The 24,737-nt window shown below is 47.6% G+C and overlaps 2 protein-coding genes across 5 annotated transcripts in view; one reads left to right on the top strand and one right to left on the bottom strand.

Annotated features, from left to right (window-relative positions):
• Positions 1-15,605, bottom strand: part of ANKRD27 (ankyrin repeat domain 27) — a 74,353-nt gene extending 58,748 nt beyond the window's left edge. For 3 of the 4 annotated variants that reach the window (XM_023726944.1, XM_023726942.1, XM_023726943.1), the window contains exons 1-2: positions 15,474-15,605; positions 4,911-5,042 (exon numbers count right to left, since the gene is read on the bottom strand). In XM_023726944.1, coding sequence (XP_023582712.1) covers positions 4,911-5,012 — 102 coding nt within the window. In that variant the 5' untranslated portion in view covers positions 5,013-5,042; positions 15,474-15,605. Of the gene's footprint in view, positions 1-4,818; positions 5,043-15,473 lie in introns of those variants that run through there. The other variant, XM_023726945.1, reaches the window with a different exon arrangement.
• Positions 15,606-16,659: 1,054 nt separating this feature from the next.
• Positions 16,660-17,369, top strand: RGS9BP (regulator of G protein signaling 9 binding protein). Its single transcript, XM_004371617.2, has one exon. The coding sequence runs from the start codon at positions 16,674-16,676 to the stop codon at positions 17,367-17,369; it is 696 nt and encodes a 231-aa protein (XP_004371674.1). The 5' UTR covers positions 16,660-16,673.
• Positions 17,370-24,737: the final 7,368 nt, after the last annotated feature.

Raw genomic sequence — 24,737 nt, 5'->3', positions numbered from 1 at the left:
TGGAAGAGCATAGTCAATGTCACTGAACTGTGCATGTAGAAATTTTTGAAATGGTGTATCTTTGGCTATGCGTATTTTCACCAAAAAAAAGGTTGAGAAGTTAGAGAGTTGACATGTTGTAGGGTTGTTAACCAGTGTCATAAAACAATATGTGTACTACCGTTTCATGAGAAACTATTTGTTCTGTAAGCCTTCACCTGAAATACAATAAAAAAAAAAAAAAAAGTTAGAAGAAAAAAGGGATTTAAAGACATATCAATCAAATATAATGTGTGGGTCTCATTTGGCTCGTGGAGTTACAAACAAACTGTAAAACAAAAAATTATGAGACAACTGGGGAAATTGGAACAGTGACTAGGTATTTGACAATATTAAAGAATCATTGAGGAATTTTTTTTAGCTATGATAATGGCATTGTAGTTAGGTGTTTTAAGAGCCCTTATCTTTTAAAATGAAATTCCTAATTACAGATGAAATGATATGATTCTCTTATGATTTTCTGGGATTTGCTTCAAAATAACCCAGTGGCTAAGGGTGGAGGGCAGGAAGAGGTAGAGATGAAATGTGGGCTGGCCACTGAATGCGTAATTATTGAAGCCGGGTGACAGGTGCCTGGGGGTTCCTTATACTATCCTTTCTACTTTTATAGTTGTTTGAAATTTTCCATAATAAAAAATTAAAGAGAAGGGAGGCCCTTGGGTATCACTGTAAAAGTGAGAAACAATCTCGCAGCTTCCAGATGGCTTCAAGGCCCAACGGGCACAGCGAGGAAGAAGGTCCTAAAGACCTCCCCAGGCGACAGTCTTGGCAACGGGCATGGGGACACGATGAAACAGGAAACGGAGCTCAAACAGTCCTAAACCAGGTGCCACTGAGTAGATTCCGACTCACGGTGACCCCATGCGTGTCAGAGTAGAACTGTGCTCCGTGGGGTTTTCAATGACTGATTTTTTGGAAGTAGATCACCAGGCCTTTCTTCCAAGGTGCCTCTGGGTAGATTCAAACCGTCAACCTTTTGGCTAGCAGCCGAGTGCTTAACAGTTTATGCACTGGTCTCACTCCAGCTATACAGATGAAGGAGTCACACAAGTCCCTTACAAGGATGGGCCTTCATCTGGCCCCAGTGGGATCACGAACTTCTGAGGCACTTCAGAGAATTCCACCCCAAGTGTAATTATATTCTATCTACTTGTTTACATACACATTTTCCATTTTCCCACCTTGAATAAAAACTCCAGGAGGAGCCAGAGCAGGACCGGCTCCCGTTCTATCGTACCCCCACTGCTAAACACACTGCCTGAAACACAGTGGGTGCCCCATCAGCGTTTGCCGAGTGACTAGGGGACCCCCAACTCCAGGATCCCCGCCCCCGTTTTTAGGCAGACATGAAAAGTGGCTCCAGCTCCTCCCACTCCCAGGGAGTGGCCCTGCTGCCCAGAGCACCACACCGCAAACCGAAGCCAGAGCTGGTCCCTGTGCCTCCATCCACCTCATCGGAGCCCTGCCACCTCCACCCATCTCCATTGGAGCCCTGCACCTCCGTCCACCTCACCGGAGCCCCACGCCTCCGTCCACCTCACCGGAGCCCCGCCCCTCCGTCCACCTCACCGGAGCCCCGCGCCTCCGTCCACCTCATCGGAGCCCTGCTGAGACAGCAGTGAGGAAGCCAGCCCCGGAGGACACGGGCGGAGCGGCCAGGCTGCCCACGGGAGATAAGATCAGCTGTCCTAAGAGGGAACTTCAGACTCTTTGTGGCAGAGATGGCACAAAGTGTGGACAGCCCATGTGGAGTACACAAAGTTTACAGCTACCGTGTAGACCACAAGCTGGGGGCTCACTCATTTCAAAGCTTAACAATAAAACTTTATTTCCTACTCCCTGTATAAAGAATTGTTAAAAAAAAAAAAAAAAAGAAGAAGAAGAAGAAAGAAAGAATCAGCATTAGTGACCACATACTCAGGGTAGCCTTCTGACCCCTCCCCAGGCTGGGTTAGGACCCCGAAGCAGCCCATGCCAACTTCTGCCCTAGCATCATTCCCGTGCCTTCAAACAACCTGTTTCCAGAATCCCCTGACGGCATGCTGTGTGCCCTGGGAACCAAGCGCAGGGCCTGGCACACAGCAGATGCTCAATGTTTGCTGAATGAATCTGCACTGAGAAAACCTTGAGAACTGGAATACGGACCTCAGTTCCCTTGGCTGGACCGTATAGGTACTCTACTTGGAAGTTCTTTGGAACTTGAAAAGCATGCTGTTATACATTGTGATTAAATTCCCAGGCTAGCCCACAAAAACCCACTTAACCAGTAACTAACAGCCTGAAATAAAAGGACCAAACTTAATCTCCTTTTGTTCGTTTTTTTCCTATAGACAAACAGACCCAGCCCACCATCCACCTGGGAGACCAGGAGGACTTTTGCCTGCAGCCAAGATAACACAAGAGCCCCAGGGATGCAGGCCTGCTCACCCCACCCTGAAGAAGCCACAGGCGCATAATGAGCAAGATGGTTATAAGGGGTGACTACTGGTGTCGGGGAAACCCTGGTGGCATAGTGGTTAAGAGCTACGGCTGCTCACAGCAGTTCGATTCCACCAGGCACTCCTTGGAAACTCTATGGGGCAGTTCTGCTCTGTCCTATAGGGCTGCTATGAGTTGGAATCGACTCGACGGCAACGGGTTTAATGGGTTTTTATTGGTGTGGGGGTGTCACAAGGACTCTGTGACTAGAACCGGGGAACATGAGGAGAAAGAGCCCGCGCTGCCCAGGCAGAGGGCAGGGGATCGCAGGAAGGAGTGGGAGGCAGGGTGGGAGGGGGAGGCGCACTGCGCCCTCAGCTGCCACACACACCACTGCTCCAGATCACACAGGATGAGGCAGCCCGTCCTCATCCTTGAGCTTGGCCACGGGGAGAAGTCTGAGGGCACTTAACCCCGGGGGCACACGTTTTTAAAAAGTGGTGACACCACGTTGTTTAAGAGTCCAATAAAGGACTGTGGTCCCTAGGGAAGATTCCAGAGTGGCCAAGGTTGGCCTGCTGACAACATGCGGATCCTCTGGGGGCAACAGAAAGGATGACCGCTCTCCTAGAAGCAATCAGAACATTCTATTTTTTCATCGACCAACAAACACAGACGGAGCACTGACATGGGCTGGACGAGATGAGCCGGTGCCCTGGCTCACATCCCTTCCCCCATCACAAGGCCAAGGGGGCAGGGGCCAGCCATCAGCACCTCCCCACCACTGAATTCTGCAGAGAAGTTGGTCCAGCCCGGTCTGACTGAACGAGGCCAAAGAAGGCCAGAAATTCAGTGCCACTAACATGGGCCCAAAGCAGTTCTTCCTGGGCTTGGGGAGCTCAGGAGGGCTGGAGTGAGGGCCTGGGGTGCTGCTGGGAATGGGGTGTCACATTTTAAGAAGACTCTCTCATTCCTGAGTACCAGAAAGGAAGGTGACCATGATGGCAAAGTTGTTGTACAAAATTCCCTTTTCTGCTAAAGTTAAGCCCCAGCGGGATTCCACTGCTGCAGGTTAAATGGCATCACACGGCGGTCAGTAAGACAGACAGGATGGCCCGAGCATGCTGACAAATATCAGTACTCCACAGTGTGACATTTTTAAGGACAAGGTAAAAATACATGTTATGATATGCTCCTCAGAGTCCCTGAGTGGTGCAAATGATTAACATGCTCAGCTGCTAACCAAAAGGCCGAAGGTGCAAGCCCACCCAGAGGCAGCTCGGAAGAAATGCCTGGTAATCTAATTCCAAAAAATTGAAAACCCCATGGAGCACACTTCCGCTCTGACACACACAGAGTCACCACGAGTTAGAATGGACTGAACAGCAACTGGAAATATGCTCTCATCTAGAAAGTATTTTTTAGACGTATCCTAAAACAAAGATAGGAAGCAAATACTCCCCAAATTAGGTCAGGCCCTCCCTGTTACATGGTTGCTTTGAATCCTGTACGTTTTCTTTGTGATACTTATCACAGCTGTTATTACTATGTATTTGCCCAAGTGTGTGGCCATCTCCCCCACTAGAACTTCAGCTCCAGCACCTAAGAGTACCTTGCATATTTAATAACTAGCTGTGAAACAAACAGATGGCAACAAATATCTTTGGGGAGCTTTAGGAGATTTTTATTTTCTTCTCTGGAAACAGATATCCATACCCAGTGCTGATGAGTCAATTCCAACTCATAGCAACCCTACGGGGCAGAAAACAACTGCCCCACAGAGTCTCCAATGTTAAAATCTTTACGGAAGCAGAGTGCCACATCTTTCTCCCACAGAGCAGCTGGTGGATTCAAACCATTGACCTTCCAGTTAGCAGCCGAGCGCTTTAACCACTGTGCCACCAGCACTTCTTTGGAAACAGCTATAGTTTCTATTTTACATCTATCTGTATACACACATATGTGTATACAGACAGATATAAAACAAACTCTTTAATGACCTCTTAAGTCCAAAGGAAAAAAAAAAATTGGTAAAAATACATGAATCACAACCCAATCATTAAAGCCAAAAGAGACTTCGAGAAACCAGGCTTCTGAGGGCAGAGGGATGGACTGGGTGAGGGAAAAGTTAGCCCCAGTTTTCCAGAAAGGCACGCGACAGAAGTGCATGATGAATCCCAGACAGGGGCTGAGAGTTCAGAGAAGGGATTGAACCCTGAGCCAGTGCAGTCTCAGGAGGCTTCCTGGAGGAAGCAGCCCAAGGCACCCACCCCCACCCCCCACCCCCCGTGCTCATTCACATTCCAAGCAGGCCCTGGTGGCTGGGTAACCTGAGCAGCTTTGTAACTGACTTCCTCTAACCTTAATTTCAGTCTGTGGTACTTCAGGCATCATCAGCGCCGCGTGGCCTATGCCTAACAGAGAAGGACAACCATCAGGATGGATGCACTTACAATCCCATGGGCTTGGGCCACCTTGCTGCACAAGTCGGGACGCCACTTTTGAAGAGCCAGATAGAACGGGTTTTTCAGGAGATCTTCATCATACAGAGCCATATGGCCTTCAGAGGGTCCAAAGTGGGCTTCCTGGGATGAGGGGAAAAAAAGCAATAAATGACCACATTGATATAACACAGAAAAGTCTTGATCTGGCAATTCTAAAAAGTATTCCTTAAAACAAAAAACAAAAATACTCCTGCCATGTATGATTCTACTCTATAGACTTAAACACTCCATCAGGAAATATCAAATGTAACCTACCCGTTCCAAGATGGCTTGTTTCTTGGTTAAATGTATACGTGATGTTCAGAAAATCCTGTTGAACTCCAAGACACCGCAAAAGTATAAAGCGCTAATTTCAGAACAGCAGACCTGACCGAAATCATGACATGAGAGATGATACTCATATATTCTAATGAAATGGTCTAAGCACACAGGAAAGTACAGAGTAATAATGCAAACACCCAAACACCTCCCACCCAGAATTACCAAATCTTAATGTTTTGCCTTTTTTGCCTCAGATTTTGTTTAATAAAGGATGGTAAAAAATGCGAAAGCTGGAAGCTGTGTGAGGCAGAAACCTGTCAGAGAAGGAAAACTCGGTATTTTCCACTAAAAGGAGCAACAGAAAAGTCGTAAGACCGCACCGTGTCACAGGTGAAAAACCTGCGAGACCCAGAAAACAAGGCATCTCGTCAAGCTCTGGCTCTCTGCATATCACAGTGGAGACCTTGGTGGCGTAGCGGTTAGGAGCTATGGCTGCTAACCAAAAGGTCAGCAGTTCAAATCCACCATGCACTCCTTGGAAACCCTATGGGACAGTTCTACTCTGTCCTGTAGGGTTGCTATGAGTTGGAATTGACTGGAGGGCAATGGGTATATCACAGTAGGCTGGAATCCCCACCGCCTTGTGCACCCTGCCCTAATCCCACTCTCTCCTCCCCTTTCAGACGCAACTATTATCCTGAAGTTGGTATATATCTTTCCCTGCTTCTATTCCTTTAACACTAATGTATCCATATAAACAATGTATTGTTTTGTGGGCTTTTAAATTTACATACATGGTGTCAAGCTATTAACTATTCCAGAACGTACCCTTTTCACTCAACATGGTTTCAAGTTCTAGCCGTGTTGATCCACACAGCTTTCGTTCATTCACTAATTTCTGCTGCACGGTATTCCTTTAAGTGTATATGCCACGGTTTATTTATCTAATATCCAATATTTGAGTTGTTCTACCTTTGCGGTATTCCATACAATGCTGCACTGAACACCCTTATCCGTGGTTTCTAGAGCACGGATACAGGAGTGATCCGGCGAACGCGCCATGAGGTGCGTGCGCCTGTAACCTCACCCGACGCTGACGCCGCTGAACCACCGTCTACATCCACGCAAAGCGTCTCGGCCATCCCATTCCTCACGTGACCTCCTAACCAACACTTCCTGGTGTCCTCTCACAATTTACTTCCTGCCAGTCTGTGAGTGCCAAACAGTATCTCACTAGCTTTAATTTTCATCTCCCTGACTAACGAAGCAGAACATCTTTTCCTATGCAGTATTCTGTTAATTGCTTTATCATTATCTCTTCCCCACTTTTCTACTGGGTTACTGGTCTTTTGCTTATGATTTTATGGTTCTTTAAATACCTGGACACTAATACATGTTGCAAATATCTTTTCCCAGTCTATGACTTGTCTTTTTAGTTTTTCCAATGGGTCCTTTCAAAAACAGAAGTTGTTATTTTTTATTGTTATTTTAATGTAGTGGAATTTGCCAATCTTTGCCTTTTGGGATCTTAAGAGATCTGTGGTAGGCATAACTCCCATCCAGTACGCCGCCCCTTTGCAAAATGACCTTACCGCGTCTCCTCTCAGAAACCCGTTGCGTCAAGTCAATTGCGATTCACAGCGACCCTATGGGACAGAACTGCCCCATAGGGTTTCCAAGGAGCGGCTGGTGGATTCGAGCTGCTGACCTTTGGGCTAGCAGCCGAGCTCTTAACCACTGAGCCCCCAGGGCTCCAAGGTAGAGTCTATTTCCGCACCCCTCAAATCTGAGCCAGCCCTGGGACCTACTTTAATGCACAAGATGAGACAGCAATGATGTTACATGGTCTCTGCATACCGACCTCCTGAGTGTCAGCCTCGAGAGGCCTTGGGGATTCTGAGTCTCCTGGAACCCTGAGGCTATCGTGCTGCGATGAAAGACCATGGGCCTAGGTGGTCAGCCCAACGCAGCCACATGAGCGAGTCCCGGGGAGACCAGAAGAACCACCCAGCCAACTGACACAATAGTGAGAAAAAATTATACTGTGGTTTGTTTATTACACAGCAAAGGCTGTCTGAAACAACGTCATTTCCAACTCCAAAGTCATAAAGATAGTCTCCTATGTTTTTTGCTAAGAATCTTAAAGTTTTGCTATTCATTTTTAGGTCTTCAATCCATCTGGATTTTATTTTTATATGTGCTATAAATCTGGAAACCTAATCTTATTTTTTCCATATAGCAAGCCAACTGTCCAATCATAATTTTTTAAATAGTCTATATCTTTCACACTGGTTAATAATGCTACCTTTGTCATACTCCAAGTTTTGTATGTTTGGCCTGTTTCCGGGTTTTACTCTGTCTAGACCAACAACGTCTAACAGAAATATAATATAAGAAATATAATTTACTACTAGATAATTTCACATCCTTGGTGTTGTTGTTCCAAGTCTTCAAACTCTGGTGTGTGCTTTACATTTACAGCCCTTCTCAATTCATACCAACCACATTTCAAGTGTTCAATGACCACACTTAGCTAGTGGCTACTGTACTGGACAGTACCAGTCTAGACCATATAATTTCACATCATTACAGTTTCATAATAAGCCTTGGTATCTCATAGACAAAGGCCTCCTTGTTGTTCTCCAGAATTGTCTGGTTCTTCCTGGTTCTTTATGTTATCGCGTGAATTATAATCAGCTTGTCAATTCCATGAAAAATCCTGTTGGGGTTTTCACTGGACCTACATTAAATTTATGGACTGGAGAATCAACATCTTTATAATAATGAATCTTATCATCCATGAACATGGTATGTCTCTCTGTGTGTGCCTTTTTTATGTCCTCCAATTAAATTTTCTCCATAAAGACCATACACAACTTTTATTAAGCCTTATTATTTATATATTGTGTATAGAACTTGTTGCTGTTATAAACGGACTTTTTATACGTAAACTAGTTATTGTAGGTAAGGTTCAAAAGGAAAAGCCAAATGGGCTTATATCATAGTCATATTATACAGATAAGAATCAGCATGGAACATACCCAAAATCACCATCAGAACTGTGACTTATGAAGCCAGTTTGCCCCGATTGGATTTATGACTGACAGGTCTCTGAACAGTTGATGGAAGACTGCATGTCAATGCTTAACTCATTTTAGGGAACAAGCTTTTTGTTTGTTTGTTTTTATTTTTTGACCTTATTTTTATTGTGCTTTAGGTGAAAGTTTACAGCTCAAGTTAATTTCTTAGACAAAAATTTATACACATATTGTTCTGTGACATTAGTTGCAATCTCCACAATGTGACAGCACACTCGCCCTTTCTACTCCAGGTTCCCTGTGTCCATTCAACCAGTTCCTGTCCCTTCCTGTCTTCTCATCCTGCCTCTGGACAGGAGCTGCCCACTTGTTCTCGTGTATCTGATTGAACTAAGAAGCACACTCCTCACGTGTATTATTTTTTGTTTTATAGTCGTCTAATCTTTGTTTGAAGAGTGGGCTTCAGGAATGGTTTCAATTCTGGGTTAACAGAGCGTCCCAGGGCCATAGTCTCGGAAGTTCCTCCGGTCTGTCAGACCATTAAGTCTGATCTTTTTATGTAAATTTGAGTTCTGCTCCACACTTTTCTTCTGCTCCATCTGGGACTCTCTGTTGTGTTCCTTGTCAGGACAGTCATTGGTGGTAGCCAGGCATCATCTAGTTCTTCTGGTCTCAGGTTGGTGGAGTTTCTGGTTTATGTGGTCCGTTAGTCTCTTGAGCTAATATTTTCCTTGTGTCTTTGGTTTTCTTCATTCTCCTTTGCTCCAAGTGGGAAGGGACCAACTGATCCATCTTAGATGGCCACTCATAAGCTTTAAGATCGCAGACGCCACTCACCAAAGTGGGATGCAGAACATTTTCTTTATGAACTTTGTACGCCAATTGACCTAGACGTCCCCTGAAACTATGGTCCCCAGGCCCAGCCTCAGCTACTCTACCCCTCAAAGTGTTTGGCTGTGTCCAGGAAACTTCTTAGCTTTTGGGGAACAAGCTGTTTTAAGGATGTTGCAATGTGCTGCTAATAACAGACAAACCAAGGCCATTAATATAAACAGGTGCTCGACACGTTTTAAGAACATTCTACAGCTTATCCGCCATTGCTCCTGGCCTGCTCCCCTTACCACACATCAGTCTGGTTTTACCAAGCTATCAGAGGAGTCTGCAAAATGAGCACAGAAAAGGAGATCAGAGTTCTAGCCACGTCATTCCTCCATCTCAGTCTGTCCCACAGGGAATTCTAATACCTGCCCTTGCAGGATTTCCATGAGGATCATATACATGCCACCATCACTATTTCTGCCAGACTGCATACCAGTGGGAGTCCTGGTGGTGTAGTGGTTAAGACCCCAGCTGCTAACCAAAAGGGTGGCAGTTCGAATCCACCATCTGCTCCTAAAAAACCCTACGGGGCAGTTTTACTCTGTTCTATAGGGTCTCTCTGAGTCAGAAATGACTCGAAGGCAATGGGTTTGGTTTTGGTTTTTGGTTTGCATACCAATGTACCACTACTTACTGCTAGCCCACATGGCGCCTCTGTGAGAATGAGAAAAAGGCACCCCTTCTTCCCCGTGGATGCAGCTCTGTGCCAGGGCACATGGCTTGGTCAGGAGCTCAGAGGCTGGCTATCGGCGCCAGCTGACCACTCCCTCTGGCCAGGCGCCCCTACGTCATGAATAACCTGCACCCCTGTATACAGTGGCCTTACCATTAATGTTTGACGTTTCCCTTGAAATGCCTACTCCCTCCTAAAGCTCATTTTATAAGCAAACCTTATTACTACTTTAAATGGAAAAATAGTATCACTTACCATAAAGACAGTCTCAAAATTTTAAATGATAAAAACAATTGATTGCTTTAAAACCTTGCTAGATACTACTGTCTGCCAAAGTTCTGAGCCTGAGGCCTCTTCTCTTCATTAAAAAGAAAAAATTAGCAAATATTAAACAGCACCAAGTGAAACTTCTCCTTGATACAATCAGATAAATGAAATATGAATGAAAAACTGAATTACTTTTTCACTAAGTAACAATGTTCCATAACGCCTCCTTGGGAAGACACCAGAAGAGTACGTGTAAGTATATTATAAATTCTTTACCCTATGGCTAATGATGAAAACAGCCACCATTTGGGAGTATACTCGTCCCAGGCAGTGTGACAACTGCTATATATCCTCCTCTCCTTTTAATGCTCAAAATCACTATAGGTCAATAAGTATAATTAGTCCCACGTGGGAGACGAAGAAACTGAGGCTCAGAGAGGTTAAGCGGCTGACTCAAGATTACACAGAAGTTATAATTTATTCTAAAACTCATCCCTTTAACCACTTTACCCATCAGGTAAAACAAAAATGCAGGAAAAGGGGGTTATCTCATGAGCCACAGACGGAAAAGTCACCATGACAGACAGCCACACAGGCCCCACACCAAACTCCCTAGGTCCAATCAGAGCTGTCTTGGCTGCAGTCCCTTCTGAAAGAGGCCCTCTGCTCCCTGCAAATCCTCTTCGGGAGAAGGGCACTGCATGAAAATGGCTGCAGATAACCCCTTCCTGGGTCCCAAGGACAGCTCTGCAACCACCCAGGTATCTGAATTGCTGAATTCAATTATTACTGGAGTCCAGATAATCCTTTTATGAGTCCCTGCCAGAGCAACTGGGTAATATAATTTTGCTGGGACAGAGTCACAAGAAAACAAAATTCTTCTTGGTTTCTGACACAGCTGATTGTACATGGCAGAGAGCAAAGGTAAAGATGCTTGGAACAAAAGCCATACGAGAAACAGGATGTGATACAGTCAGATCACAGCCAGAAGCCCACACTCCTTCTGCTCCTCAGACAAGATGCTGGCAGAGCACCAACACGCCACCCTCAAGGTGGAAGTGACAGGCTGGCTTCCATGCAGGAACTAACAACCCACCTGGGAGGCAAGGAATGTGCACCAAACAAGTGAAAAACAAGCCTAAAACAGCCAAGGTCGGTTGAGGTTAAGGAACAGGTGGAAAGAGAGCAGCAGGGAAGTGGGGGGGGGGGCACCCCGACAGGGACGACCCAAAACCAAACCCACTGCCTCGAGTCGATTCCGACTCATAGTAACCCTATGGGACAGAGTAGAACTGCCCCATAGGGTTTGCAAGGCTGTAAATCTTTACGGAAGCAAACTGCCACATTCTTCTCCGAGGAGCAGCTGGTGGGTTCAAACTACTGACCTTTTGGTGCACAGCCGGGCGCTTTAACCACTGCGCCACCAAAGCTCCTACAAGGACGAGAGCAGGGACTAATGCTCAGGAGGTAGGAACAGGTTCCACGTGGAGAGCGTGCACTTTTTTTACTAGATGAGAAGATGACTTGAGGGAAGTAATGAAGATCCCAAGCAGACCAGGGCAGAGAGGTACAAACAGCAAGGTGTTGGGGAGGCCCCTGAATGCGGCATCCAGACATCCAGGTCAAATGCACCAACTGTGTAAAACCCACATGGCTCTTTGCAAGCAGTGCTGGTCAACAAGACAGAACCTGCTGTTACCTAGTCCCAAGTCACCTGCTTTCTCCAGCACATCAGTCCCCTTGGTCGCCAATGACTGAGCCCTGTCCAGGAGCAGGTGTTCAAAGAGCTCTGTCAAGCACTGTTTTCAACCTTTCTGCCCTAGTGCTAAAAATACAGAGAAATCATATTCAATTTAGTGCTTAATACCAGAGATGAATTCTTATACAGGGGGTATCTACTTTAAACATAATACCCTATCGAGTTTATGTGCCAGAATTAGCCTTCTGCTTTAAAAATGACATGCAAAGCAAACTGACTTTTTCATGGAAAACTGGAACGATGAACAAAGCCTCTTATAAATCTCCTTTAAAAAAAATGATAATTAGCCCACCCCGGCCTGAGTTCAAATGATGGGATAATTTACAGAAAAACACGTGTTACCTGAAGTTACTCTACATACAGGAGAGCCACAGGAGGCCTCAGATCAGTGTCGGGCATTTCAGGGGGCAGTGTGCACACTGGTGGTTTTGTGGTTGTCAACGGTCCTGCCGGCCAGATGAGCCTACACAGTCAAGAACCATCTGGTGACTGCACGCAGCTTGGCTGGGCAGGAGCCCAGGACAGGGCAGTCTGCACCTCCCAGAGATGCACTCCCTGCCAAAATCTCACCTGCTGTGGTTTTTCCTGCCCTTCCAGGGGCCTGACCAAAGACCCTCACCAATGATAAACCAGGTAGTTTTCCAACTGAGAGGCAATATTCTCCAGCTGGCTTAATGTGTGATTCAGAAGGAAAAGGCAAAAGAAGAAAACTTCCTATTTGTCTGTGTTTAATACCAAATGAGAGCAAGTTGATGACTGTCTTAGTTATCTAGTGCTGCTGTAACAAACATCACAAGTGTGTGGCTTGAACAAACAGAAAGTTACTTTCTCAGTTTACCAGTTGCTGTTAATTCTGATATTAGCAACCCTGCAGAACAGAGAACTGCCCCACAGGGTTTCCAAGGAGCACCCGGTGGATTCCAACTGCCAACCTTTCGGTTATACAGTGAAACGCTTAAACCACTGTGCCACCAGGGCTCCCACCAGGGCTTAGGAGGCTAGAAATCTCAATTGAGGGCACTGGCTCCAGGGGAAAGCTCTCCCCGTAGGCTCTGGGGGAAAATCCTTGTCTCAGCTTCTCTAACACCGGCATTCCCAGGTTCCTTGGCAATCTGCAAGTAGCATCTCTTCTCCCCGTTTGTGCTCCTTTGTCTCTGTACCAAACCTTCTCCTTATACGTCTTGAAAGTGACTGGGTTTAAGCCACAGCCTACACTGATATGGTCTGATTAACAAACAAAACTTTATTTCCAAATAGGATTACATCCACAGGTACGGAGGTCAGGACTCCAACACATATTCTGAGGGGACACGAGTGAATGCCTAACGATGACATAATACATAGTATTACAGTCACTTGTGTCCTCCTGGCCTGTACGGTCTGTGAGACCTTTCTCACAGCACCTGCCTGACATGCAGCCCCGTGCCTGGCTCACTGCAGGCACACAGTAACCGCTCGCCAACGGGAACGAAATGATAGTAGGGTGTTAGTGGAAGCCAAAGCTCCCAGTGAGGGGGTTATCTCTCACAGGGGCTGGAAATCCACTACCCATATCCACCGTAGGCTGAGGGTTGGCCCCAGGCAGCAGCGAAGCAGGCAGAAAGAATGATAACCCAAAACAAACAGGGTGCTCAGAGCTGGCCGAACACAGCGACAGCTGGAATGTGGAGGGTCAGAGAGGGACAGAAGGCCCCAGGGCTGGGAGGGGATGCAATCACCAAGAAAGCAGGAAAGTGTGGGGGATCACCAATGCCCCTCCCAATGCCACTCCATCAGCCTGCTCCTCAAGCTGCAGGTGGAAGCACCTGCACCCATCTCCCTGCCAGTGTGTCCGGCAGAAGAGCAGCAGCTCCGAGGGCCACTTCTACTGCTGTCTCAGATGAAGGGGCAACCTCAGGTCGGGGTTCTTCCAGTCTGAGTCCTTTCTAACTCTGGTGTCTATCATCATGGGGTCTCTTCTGCTCCTGTATGAGAGGACGAAGTTACTGGACACCAGTCTAACCCTGGCAACTCATGAACCAGGGAAAAGCGCCAGCAGAGCAGATGCCACGGAACCACTAAATGCTGAAGACATAACAATAACAAAGACCCCGAGCCACCCTCCCAAGGGCAAGAGGCACCATTAAGACCTCGACTGCAGACCCTCTGCAGACACTAGGGCCGCCAGGCAGGATTCAGGTGACAAGTCTCAGAAGACTGCCCAACATGTAAGTTGGGAACCAAAGTCTACCCACTGCAGAGCCCCAAAAGCTTTCCTGCCACCAGGTGCTGTGTCAGAAGTCTGCTCCTGCTCCATCCTGCACCTCCCCCTCCAAGCCCCACATGCTCTGCCCCCTGGATTTCACTCAAACCTGTCCACCCCACACACAGCCAAGTGATCTCTCCATCACCAAAGTGTGTGTGGTATTCTTCAATGGCTTCCCCTCGGCTCTCTACCAGATAAACTCTCAACCCTCTGCTGGCATTGAGGGTCTCTCTCTTCAGGCCTCAGTCCACCTCGGCAGCCTCATCTCCCTCTGCTGCCGCGGAAGCTCCGAAAATAGATGGGTTTCCCTCCTTCCTCCTCCCATCGGTCACAGGAAAACTCCTACTCTTTTCAAAGTCTCTGTGCAGGCCCATGGGCGGGCTTGGGAAGGAACGGCCCCCCGAAACAACCAGTTAATAGATGGACCCCCAAGTGAGGGCGAATCCAGGGACCAGCACTCTGGACCATCTCAACACCACGCCCCACCAACTGGATCCCGAAACGTTAAAATCTACCACTTTTCTCTAGGGCCAGTGGGAGGCGTATTACTTAATCAAGATGAGGGCCTCTCTCCACGAAGTCCATAAACTTAGAAAATCCCAGCTCGCGTGCAGCCGAATAGTCCTTCCAGTCTCACCGGTCCCGCGTTCCCGGAATGCCCTAAATCCTCATTGAAGCCGCAACACCCGCTCCCGCGGGCCCTGCATCTCGAGGGGTGGCCGGTGGGTCACAGCCCGGCTCGCGCGTCTCTGGGCGGCCCATTTTCAACGAAAAGAACTAAAAAGACTTCTTGGTGTGGGCGAGTTTTTCCTGGAGTAATCTTTACCCAGAAGGACCAAGGGAGCGTTCGGGCCGGTTCCGATCCGCTCACAGACCACTGAACGCGAGACGCAGGCAGGGTCTTCCCCTCGACCCCCCGCGGCGCCTTCATCACCCCAGGGCCAGAACGGCCCGACTTGAGGCTCCGAACCCCACCGTAGCCACCCCCCAAAGCCCGTCCCCCCGGCCAGCCGCCCGCAAACCGCGGAGGCGACCCCGCCCACTGTCCCCAAGTCCGAGCTCAGCGGACCCCGGCCCCGCCGGTCCTGGTCGGGAGCCGCAGGAGTCAGAGAACGGTTCCTCGCGCCCCCGGCCACGAGGGGCAGAGTCAGCAGAGAGCGCCCAGCCACCGACAGGACCAGGACAAGGCGGGGCGGCGCAGCGGAAAGGAGCCGGAGCCTTCGGGGCCTGCCAGCCCGGCCAGGGGGGGCCTGGACGCCGCGGGGCGCCGGCTGCGGCGGGGAGAGAACCCCTCCCCCCTCGCTCCGGGCCTCGGCCGGGCCTCCGGGCCCCAGGCGAGCCGTCCCGAGGGAGGGGAGGCGCGGGCGGACACACGCGGGAGGACACTTACTTAGAAAAGCTACATAGTTTCACCGCCTGCTCATCCCGGAGCGGTGGTGGCACCTTTCGGCCCCTTGGCTCGTACCTCCGCGCCGACCACTCCAGAACAGCAGCTCCGCTCCGCCGCCCATCCCACCCCCTTACTCCGCCGTTGGGCGGACTCCCGCCCAGGCCTCCGGTTGGCCCAATGAGCGGCGGCCGTGGCTCAGAGTGACGTTTGCGCAGAGCAATCATTGAGTCCGGCCCAGCCAGAGGCGGGGCTCAGGCGCTTCCTATTCGGGCTGGGCCAGCCGGGAGCCGCCGACTGCGCGTGCCCGGAACAGGAGGGGACGGGGTACGGAGTAGATCAGATACTAGGGGTGGGGTCCAACCTCCGTCGCGGAAAAGGGTCTGGACCGGGGTGGGGAAAGAGATGCCGACCCTGGGAGCGGCCCAGCCCCGCGGCTCACCCTTCACTGCCCGCTTTGGAGGACGGCGGTGCGCAGTCCTACAAGGCACACCACTCCTTGTCTCCAGCAGGGTCTGGGAGTCGGGGTCCCAGGGTCTAGTCCTTTCATTTGCATGGACGCCACGTGACCTAGGCTCCCTTTTTTTCCTGAGCCTCAGTTTCTCCAGCGGTAAAATAGGGGAGGGTTGGATCATCTGAGCACTAACATTCCAGAACTGTAATGGGTACGGGGAGGGATGAGGGGACTCACACGTGACCTCCCGCGCGGGGCCCCGCCCACTTCTGGTCCCCGGGTGGAAGCGCCCGCGAGGAAGGGCGGAGGTGGGCGTGTCCTAGGAAACCCGGCCCGACCGCCCTCGGTAGCGGCTAAAGCGGATCGCGCGGTTCTGGTGGCGGCTGGCGCCGGCGTCGGCGCTGGAGGAGCATGGGGACTGCGCCCAAGGCTTCGCAGGGAGCCACCATGGAGGCGAGGGCCATTCAGAGACGCGACGTGTGACTCGAAGCGCGTCTGGGAAGGATGGACGAGCGGACGGGAGGCAGTTAGCAGGGCTCCCTCGCCGCACCCGGTCTGCAGAGGCGCACGTCGCGTATCCCCGGCCGGCTCCGCCGACGGCAGCGGCAGCGCCGAGCGAGTCTTGGGCCATGTGGAGCGCATGGGCCGCCCGGGGAAGGGCGGGCGTCGGGGCTGGCCGCTTCCTGCAGCGCTGAGGGCTTGAGGCCGAGAGGGGCGCGGGAGATCGGGCCGCTCCGAAGTGCACTGCCATGGCGAGAGAGGAGTGCAAGACCCTGCTGGACGCGCTCAACAAGGCTACCGCCTGTTATCACCACCTCGTGCTGACTATCGGCGGCTCAGCGGACTCGCAGAACCTGCGTGAGGAGCTACAAAATACGCGCCAGAAGGCGCAGGAACTGGCGGTGGCCATCCGCGCCCGGCTGACGGCCGCGCTGCGCGACCATGGTCTGGGCGCCGAAGAGCGCTCCGAGTTCGAGCGCCTCTGGGTGGCCTTCTCCGGCTGCCTAGACTTGCTGGAGGTGGACATGCGGCGAGCGCTGGCGCTGGGTACGGCGTTCCCGCTGCACGCGTCGCGGCTGCCGCTCGTGCGCACGGGCGTGGCGGGCGTGGCGGCGCGCGCCTTAAGCTCCCGCAGCCTGCGGCACAAGGCCGACCGCGACTTCGAAGTGGCGGATCTGCGCGATCTGGAACGCGAGATCCTCCAGGTGGGCGAGATGATCCACGACATGGAGATGAAGGTCAACGTTCCCCGTTGGACGGTGCAGGCCCGGGAAGAAGCGGGCGCGGAGCTCCTGGCCAGCACCGGCGCCTCCTCGGCCGGCGGCGTGTCGGTAGAGGAGCACACGGGGCCCTGCGATCCGAGCAAAGCCCTGGCCGCCACCGTTTTCAGCGCTGTGCTGCTGGCGGCCGTGGCCTTGGTCGTGTGCGTGGCAAAGCTGAGCTGACTGACACCCGACGGCCACCTGCCGCCACTGCTGCCTACCCCGGGACACCTCTCCAGGAACGAGACTGGGGATGGGCGTGGGGTCTGTCATGTTTAAGGGAAGCGATTCTAAAGCCCGGTGTGTGCGTGTGCGCGCGCGCGTTTGAAGCGCACATCAGGCTGTGCAGGACATGGTTTCCTCTTGCTGACCCGGGAGGAGTTAATTTTGTGCGATCTGTCAGGGCTTTACAGCTAATGTCTGCAGGAGCTTTATCCTTTATCCTCTATTAATAGAAGGCCTTCGACAGTGACCCCAGATCCCTCCAAGTTAATGCGTTAGCGCGTGTGCTGCTGGGGCATGTTTACACCGAGTCGGAGCTTTGGTGCTCTCATTCCTGTCAGCGTGTCCTACTGTCCCCACTGGGCAGTGGAATGAACTGTGGAGACAGGGCTGTTTTACTCTGGCTGGTGTTGGTTTTGTTTCCTGGTCAAGCAAATGGCAACAAGATGTAAGCAGTTTTTGTTAATCCTTTGGGGCCTGAGCTTAGGAGAGTGTGCAAACAGAACTTTAGGCAGAGGGCTTTCTCTATGGTGCACGATTGTGCTTCTTGGCAGAGTTTATTCCTTAGTCACCAAAAGCAGAAAGAAGAGGCTTGGGTTCGTGACCTCCCGTAGGTACGCAGCGTCTGACTCTAGTTAGGAAGCCAGACAAGCCCCGTTGAACTCGCTCTGGTGGGCTTGGATCCACTGATACACTTACCTGCAGAAGAGGACTCTCCCCAGCCAGACCATGTGGCATGGAGGCTTGAGAAGAGCCACATGTCATTTAAACAGGCACTTTCTCCTTCTCTGGGGCTTGTCTTTGTTCCAAGAACTAGACCAGAGTGTTTGATCCTCCTTTGGGGAGTGCTGGGGAATCCTCTTTGGAGCCCTTAATCCTGTCTATTCCTTTATTTGCTTGCTGGCCAGTGGGAGCGCTGGCTTTGGAGGGGGCTGCAGAGCTCAGTAACCCGGACACTGCCCCCAAGAGGGTGGCAGTGACATCACTGGCCCACAAGGCTTGAGCCAGTGAGGTCTGAGAGTGAGTTAAAATGTAACAGCTTTAACTTGGAATTTAAAAAGGTTTTTAAAAATAATAACCATTTAAAGAAAAAATCACATGACTACATCATGTACCCTCAAAGCTGTTTTTTATAAAGGGCATTTGGCCCCGAATTCATAGTGCCAGTGGGTCAAACACAGTGGTCTTTCCACCTATACATGTTACTAAACATACATCTGCATCTATTTTTTTTTTTTTTTTAAAGCACTCCTCTTGAGAGTCATAGGTAGGTCATGGTGGAAACTACTAGAACTGCAGGTGTAGGCAGAAGGAGTTAAATGGCCCCTGTGTCTTTTGGCCATTAATAAGAAAATGTGGAAAATACCCTGGGTACCAGGCAGGAATCTGCCTGAGCAGGGCTGCCCCCTCCCACCTGGGGTCTTCAGGGAGAGGGCCCTCTGTTGCATTCTTGGGGAAGTGAGGCTGAGAAAACATTGATGTAAGTCTCTAACGGTAGTTTGGAGTAAAATCCAGGTACTTTAGTTTGGCTGAAAACTGACAAGGATTTTTAAAATATATTTTTACTCCAGAAAGGAGGAAGGGGACCAGGAGAAGGGAATTGGCAGTTTTTCAAAAGAGGCCAAAGCAAACAGCAGGAGGAGTGTGGTCTGGGCTGGATTCCTGTGAGGCCAGGCCATTTCCCCACCCTCCCACTCCTTGGCTGAAAGTATCCAGCATCAGACAAAACGTGGAACTTTTTTGTGTTTGTGATACTGCTTTTAAAAGACTCACAAAGTCTTAGGCTGATTAAAAGCTTTATGACAATTACTGATAAAAGGATGTGAATCCGAACAGGGGCCACTTCAAATTCCTTTGTACCTGACTGCCCCGGGGAACTTTAGAGATGACATAGAAAGTTTTCTAACTCCCTTCTTCCTCCACCCTCACACAAGAAAACATGGAGTCTCCCTCGCCCATCTCCAAACTCTCATCTCTCTCGGACGAGAAATAATCACTAAAACCAAGCCCTAAAGGAATTCTGCTGTTTCTAAGATTTCTTAGGAAGGTGTTTTGGTTCATTAAAAAAAAAAAAAATTGTTCAATAGAACCTACTAGAGAGACAATTCATCCGATGTTGTGTAATCCATTCAGAGCGTTTGGGGCAAACAAGTTTCTTTGTTACTGTTTCTACCCACTCAGCAGATCCCTGGGTATTTCTCTTGTGCAATCAAATGTGTACCTGATTCAGAGGGTCCCCTGTCACTGAAATTAGTGATAAAATGTTGCAAAAAAGCTGTTTTACAATAAACATTCATCCTTTGGACCTGTTAACCTAAATAGCTCTTTACATTTGAAATTTTAAACATTAGGGTTATTTGCAGTTACATTGCCTCATAGAATTTCTGCCTCATACAGTAGGCTGTTCTCTAATAGTATCTCTGTTCTTGGGTCTATATATAACCGAAGAGATTGCTTTTTTATAGAAGCCTGATTCAATTTAGATGTTTAATATCAAAGTCATTAATTTTCTGAAAATAGTAGGTATAATTTTACACCATGACAAGTGATAGAAAAACAACAAAAATTCAAAATGTACAGTATAGGGTATATAGGATGAGGTCAGTGTTAAAGTCTGCAGCAGAGAACATCTTATTCTCCCAAATTAAAGATCCAAGTTAAAGGACATGGTACTACAAATCTCCTGTTTTGTGAGGTTAAATAGGTGTAAAGAGAAAACACCTCTGGCTTCTCTTTTGGGAAAGCACCACCGCTACTTCTATCTGATACTGAAAGGACAAGAGCTTGGACTCTGAAGGCGTTTATCATGGAAAGTTTGTTTTTCAGAAGTATGTGTTCTGAACTAGTTACTGGTTTTAAAAATGTTGTAGGACAAAAAAATGCCTGGCAGATTTCTTGTTATGTGTTCTAAGAAATTGTGCTTTAATGCCACAAGAGAAAAATATTTTTTGAAACAAAATTAGAGCATAAACTTCGTGATTTACCAAAAGTTTACAGTTAAGTACGTAAAAGATGTGTGATGTGAAATGAATAAAAAGTAGTTTGGGTTGAAGAGAGTTCAGGTTTGCGTGAAGACCCTGATGATGCTGCATTTTCCTTTTCAATGTGATAGGTTTTTAGCTACTTGGTTCCTTTTCAGAATGTCGTTCTGTGTTCTGTAATGAATGCTTTTTAGGGTGTGAACCCCCAAGTGTGAGCCTGTGCGTCAGCCTGAGAACTGTGCTGGAGGACTCGCCTCTTCATTCCTTTGGGGAGCGCCTCCACCCGCTGTGATGGGCCAGGGGCTCACCTCTCTCCGGATACCTCAGAGAAGTCATTGACCTCCCTGTGCCTCACTGCCCTCATTGTGAAATGGGGGGTCCTGGCCGATGAACGCAAAGGTCCCTTCTAGAGCTTAAAACATTTAACAGAATGCAGTTAAACAAGACAGGGTTTGTTTTTGTTTGTTTGGGTGCATACAAATGGAATTTTGTAGTTTGGTGATTATTGTTGAAAAAGTCTGTTGGTAAAATCCCCTATTAATTTTAAAAATCAACATTAACTAAACTTACTGTGATTTTAGTCCATATCAGAATTAGTGCATGGACTTAACACAAATTGTGTAAATGTTATTAATTTATACTACTTGAATTAGATTAAAAGTTCTAATTCCAAGTCCAAAAAAACCCTAGTATTTGTTACGATGGTCTATTTTACGCAGCAATCAGGCCACCTAGACTGATTCTCGGAAATTGGAGACACAAAGCGCCATCATTTATCATGGAGGCTGGGAGAATTGTATTCTCTTGGTAACCTGGTGACCTCAGAAGTGTAACTGCATTGTCTGCCTCATGCTGGGAGCCTTGATCACAGCATGAGCTGTTTTTGTCTCAGCCAAGATCCCAGACGGAATTAAAGGCTTCGTGTGAACTCTTTGAGTGCTGCTTCTAACTAAAGTGTTTATTAATAATTTAAAAATTAAAGATAATATGCAGCATTTATAACTTAGTGGGAAAAGGCAGGCTCAAATGATTCCGCTATCAACTACTATGATTTAAAAAAAAAAAAAAAGTCTTACTTCTTCATGCACATTTGAATAGAAGTGAATGTCCTGATCAACGTATTTACTTTTCACAGATTTCATTACATAAAGAGATGTTCAGAAATACTACGGGATTATAACTCTCCAAGTGCTTTCCCACAATACGTTTACACTTGTCTTGTAAGACAGGATGGAACCAGGAAGAATAATAGGTCTCCACGTGAACCATCTTAGGCTGTGGTCAGCACACAGCGAGGTCATGTTTCAAATACTGTTTCTGTTGGCTTTTGGGAACTGACCAAGGGTAGATGCTGCAGCCCTGCATCTGTGATGGCAAGATAGATTTCTGGGAAAAAATGTTCCTCTCTTTCATTTACTTATTGCTCATCCCCTCCCACACAGGATTCTGGGTGTTTTCTTTGTAGTACTAGGAAATTTGGGGCATCTTTGTTCTTTGGTTTTTTAAAGTTTTAGAAGTTTAAAACCTTAAGGCTTATACGACAAATGTAAATAAATGAGAGAGCCAAATGGCAAAATGATTTGAGACATTTTAATATGCTATTGCTAGAAAGCAAAGTTGAGTGTCCTCTGACTGTATGTGTGTGTCATGCATATGGAGAAAATCTACAAGGAGAGATACAGAAATAAAAGTATTTGTTAAGGCGGTGGGATTACAAATGGCGTTTTTTTAGTATTTTCATTTAATGTTGTCATTGTTTTTATAATAAAACTTTGAATACTTTTGTCATCTAGAAAGTGTTATTTTGTCATTAAAATGTAAATTTTAACCGTCAGGGTCTCAAGTATCATGAAAAGTAATTTCAGAACCTTTCAAAAAGCAAAGCATAACACTTGGAATCTTAACAGGGGAATCAAAAGCATGTTTTGAAATGCTGTATCAACACAGGATAGCATAGAGGTTAACAGCATGGAATATGGGATCAGGCACACCTGGGTTCAGATCAGATCTCACTGAAGAAATTCCCTAATCCCTCTGACCTCAATTTCCTTATCTGTACAATGAGAGTAATAATAGGGTATACTTCATAGGGATATTGAGGTAATACTCTCTCCTGCCACAGGGCTTAATAAATGTTAGCTGCACTGCTGTTATTACACTATTTTAGAAGTTCTAAAAATTGGGTAGCTGGGCAAGAGAAACAACATAACAAAAACATTTAACTTTCTGTAAGGCAGATAAAATGTGCTAAGAATCCATTGGAAGGTTAAAGCTGAATGTGCCCATCAAAATAAAAGAAGGTATATAATAAAAAGGTCCAGGTTACAGAGGGAAAATCAGGTTAATCTAGAATTTGGAATCCAGACAGGTTTAAAGTCAAATTGACTGAGATATAAACATGGTAAAATTCATCCTCTTCAGGTATAGTTCTGAGTTTTGACAAATGTAACCACCAACAGTCAAGGCAGAATATTTTCATCATCCGGGAAAGTTCCCTCAGGCCCTTTTGTAGCCAAGCCTTTCCTTGCACCCTCAGACTCTGACACCACTGATGTGGTTTTTGTCCCTATTGTTTTGCCTTTTCCAGAATGTCATGTAAATGGAATCTGTACATTTTGAGAAAACAATTTTGTGAAACTTTTCAAAATGAACATTTTGAGAAACAGTTTTTATGTGGTGATTCTTTGGAGCACAGGATCTGACTGTCATTCATAGGTGAATTTTGTTCAACCCCACTGAAATGTCTTGGTTTCAAACAGGCAGGCTGAGCCACCTCTCCTGCGGCTGGTGAATGATCTCCAAGCTGAGGTCATCTCTCCATAGCTAACCCTGCAGATCCTGTCCCTCGGTCTTTCTCTCAACAGGAAAACCTGATGAAGTAGATGATGAATAACAGAACTGAGTTTAGGCATGCTGAACTAAACCTGGAGTGTTAAGTATTCTTACATTGAAACGACAATGTTTAGAAAGGTTTTGTTTGTTTGTTTTTTCTTTCAGGGTTATGCAATATTCTAGTAATAAAATAAAGAAATTTCTTATTGTAGAGATTGCAAGGGAGGACTACTGGAACAGAAGAATGAAGAGTCAAGTGTCTTTAGCTATGAAGTGAGCCACTTACAAAGCGACTCCCTTTCTCGTGACCGGCGAGTGGCACAGGGTGATTGCCTAGTGCTGGGAGGGGCTGGCTGCATGTACTCGCTCTCAGTCCTGGGGCGGCTAACACCGTGCCACCTGCAGAACAGGGCAGGACACTCTGAGAACACGTGGGTAGGTTTTGAGACAAATTCGGACATTGCTGGCTTTGTGACCTTGAGTAAATCACTATGAACTGTCTTCTCATGTCTTGCCCATTTTTCTACACAGTTGTAAGTTTTTTCTTCTCCACCTTTCTAAATTCTCGAATCCTTTGGGACAGGTATTACAAATATAGTGTTCTTTTTTTTGTCATAATAAAGCTATATATGCATTGTCACGGATTGAGTTGTGTCCCCCCCAAATACACGTCAACTTGGCTAGGCCATGGTTCCCAGTATTGTGTGGTTGTCCTCCATTTTGTGATCTGATGTAATTGTCCTATGTGTTGTAAATCCTAATCTCTACCTTTGGTTAATGAGGCGAGATTAGGTTATGTTAAAGAGGGTTAGGGTGGGATGCAACAACCTTACTCAGGTCACAGCCCTGATCCAATGTAAGGGGAGTTTTCATGGCATGTAGCCTGCATCATCTTTTATTTTACAAGATAAAAGAAGAGCCGACAGAGAGGGGCCTACTACCAAGAAAGAAGAGCCAGAGCGATAGCGTCCTTTGGACCCAAGGTCCCTACACTGAGAACCCCCTAGATCCAGGGGAAGATTGATGCCAAAACACATGGAGATCTCCAAGGAACACCAGGCCTGCAGACGTTGAAAGCAGACAAGGACCTTGCCCCAGAGCCGACAGACAGACAAAGCCTTCCCCTAGAGCTGGCGCCCTGAATTCGGACTTCTAGCCTCCTAAATTGTGAGAATAAATCTTTTTTTTAAAGCCATCCGCTTGTGGTTTTTCTGTTACAGCAGCACTAGATAACTAAGACATATATACATATACAAAGAGTCAAATTGATCAATCTTTTCCCTTATGGCTCATAGATTTTGAGTCAAAGATTATAGGAGAATTTGCTTGTTTTCTTCTGGTACTTTAGTGGTTTCATTTTTCTATCCACTGTAATAACCAGCCTCACAGAGACCCTCAGTGATCCCTACCTTTGGTATTTTTGTCCTGGTGGTACAGTTGTTAAAGCACTCAGCTGCTAACCAAAAGGCTGGTGGTTCAAACCCACTAGCCGCTCCACGGGAGAAAGATGTGGCAG

Source organism: Trichechus manatus, unplaced genomic scaffold, assembly GCF_000243295.1.
Source record: "Trichechus manatus latirostris isolate Lorelei unplaced genomic scaffold, TriManLat1.0 scaffold00014, whole genome shotgun sequence".
NCBI lineage: Eukaryota > Metazoa > Chordata > Mammalia > Sirenia > Trichechidae > Trichechus > Trichechus manatus.
Note: the sequence above shows the minus strand (reverse complement) of the source record. Positions and strands in the feature narration are given on the sequence as shown.

Coding starts and splice junctions, on each gene's coding strand:
- RGS9BP (XM_004371617.2), top strand. CDS start 16,674: ATGGCGAGAGAGGAGTGCAAGACCCTGCTGGACGCGCTCAACAAGGCT.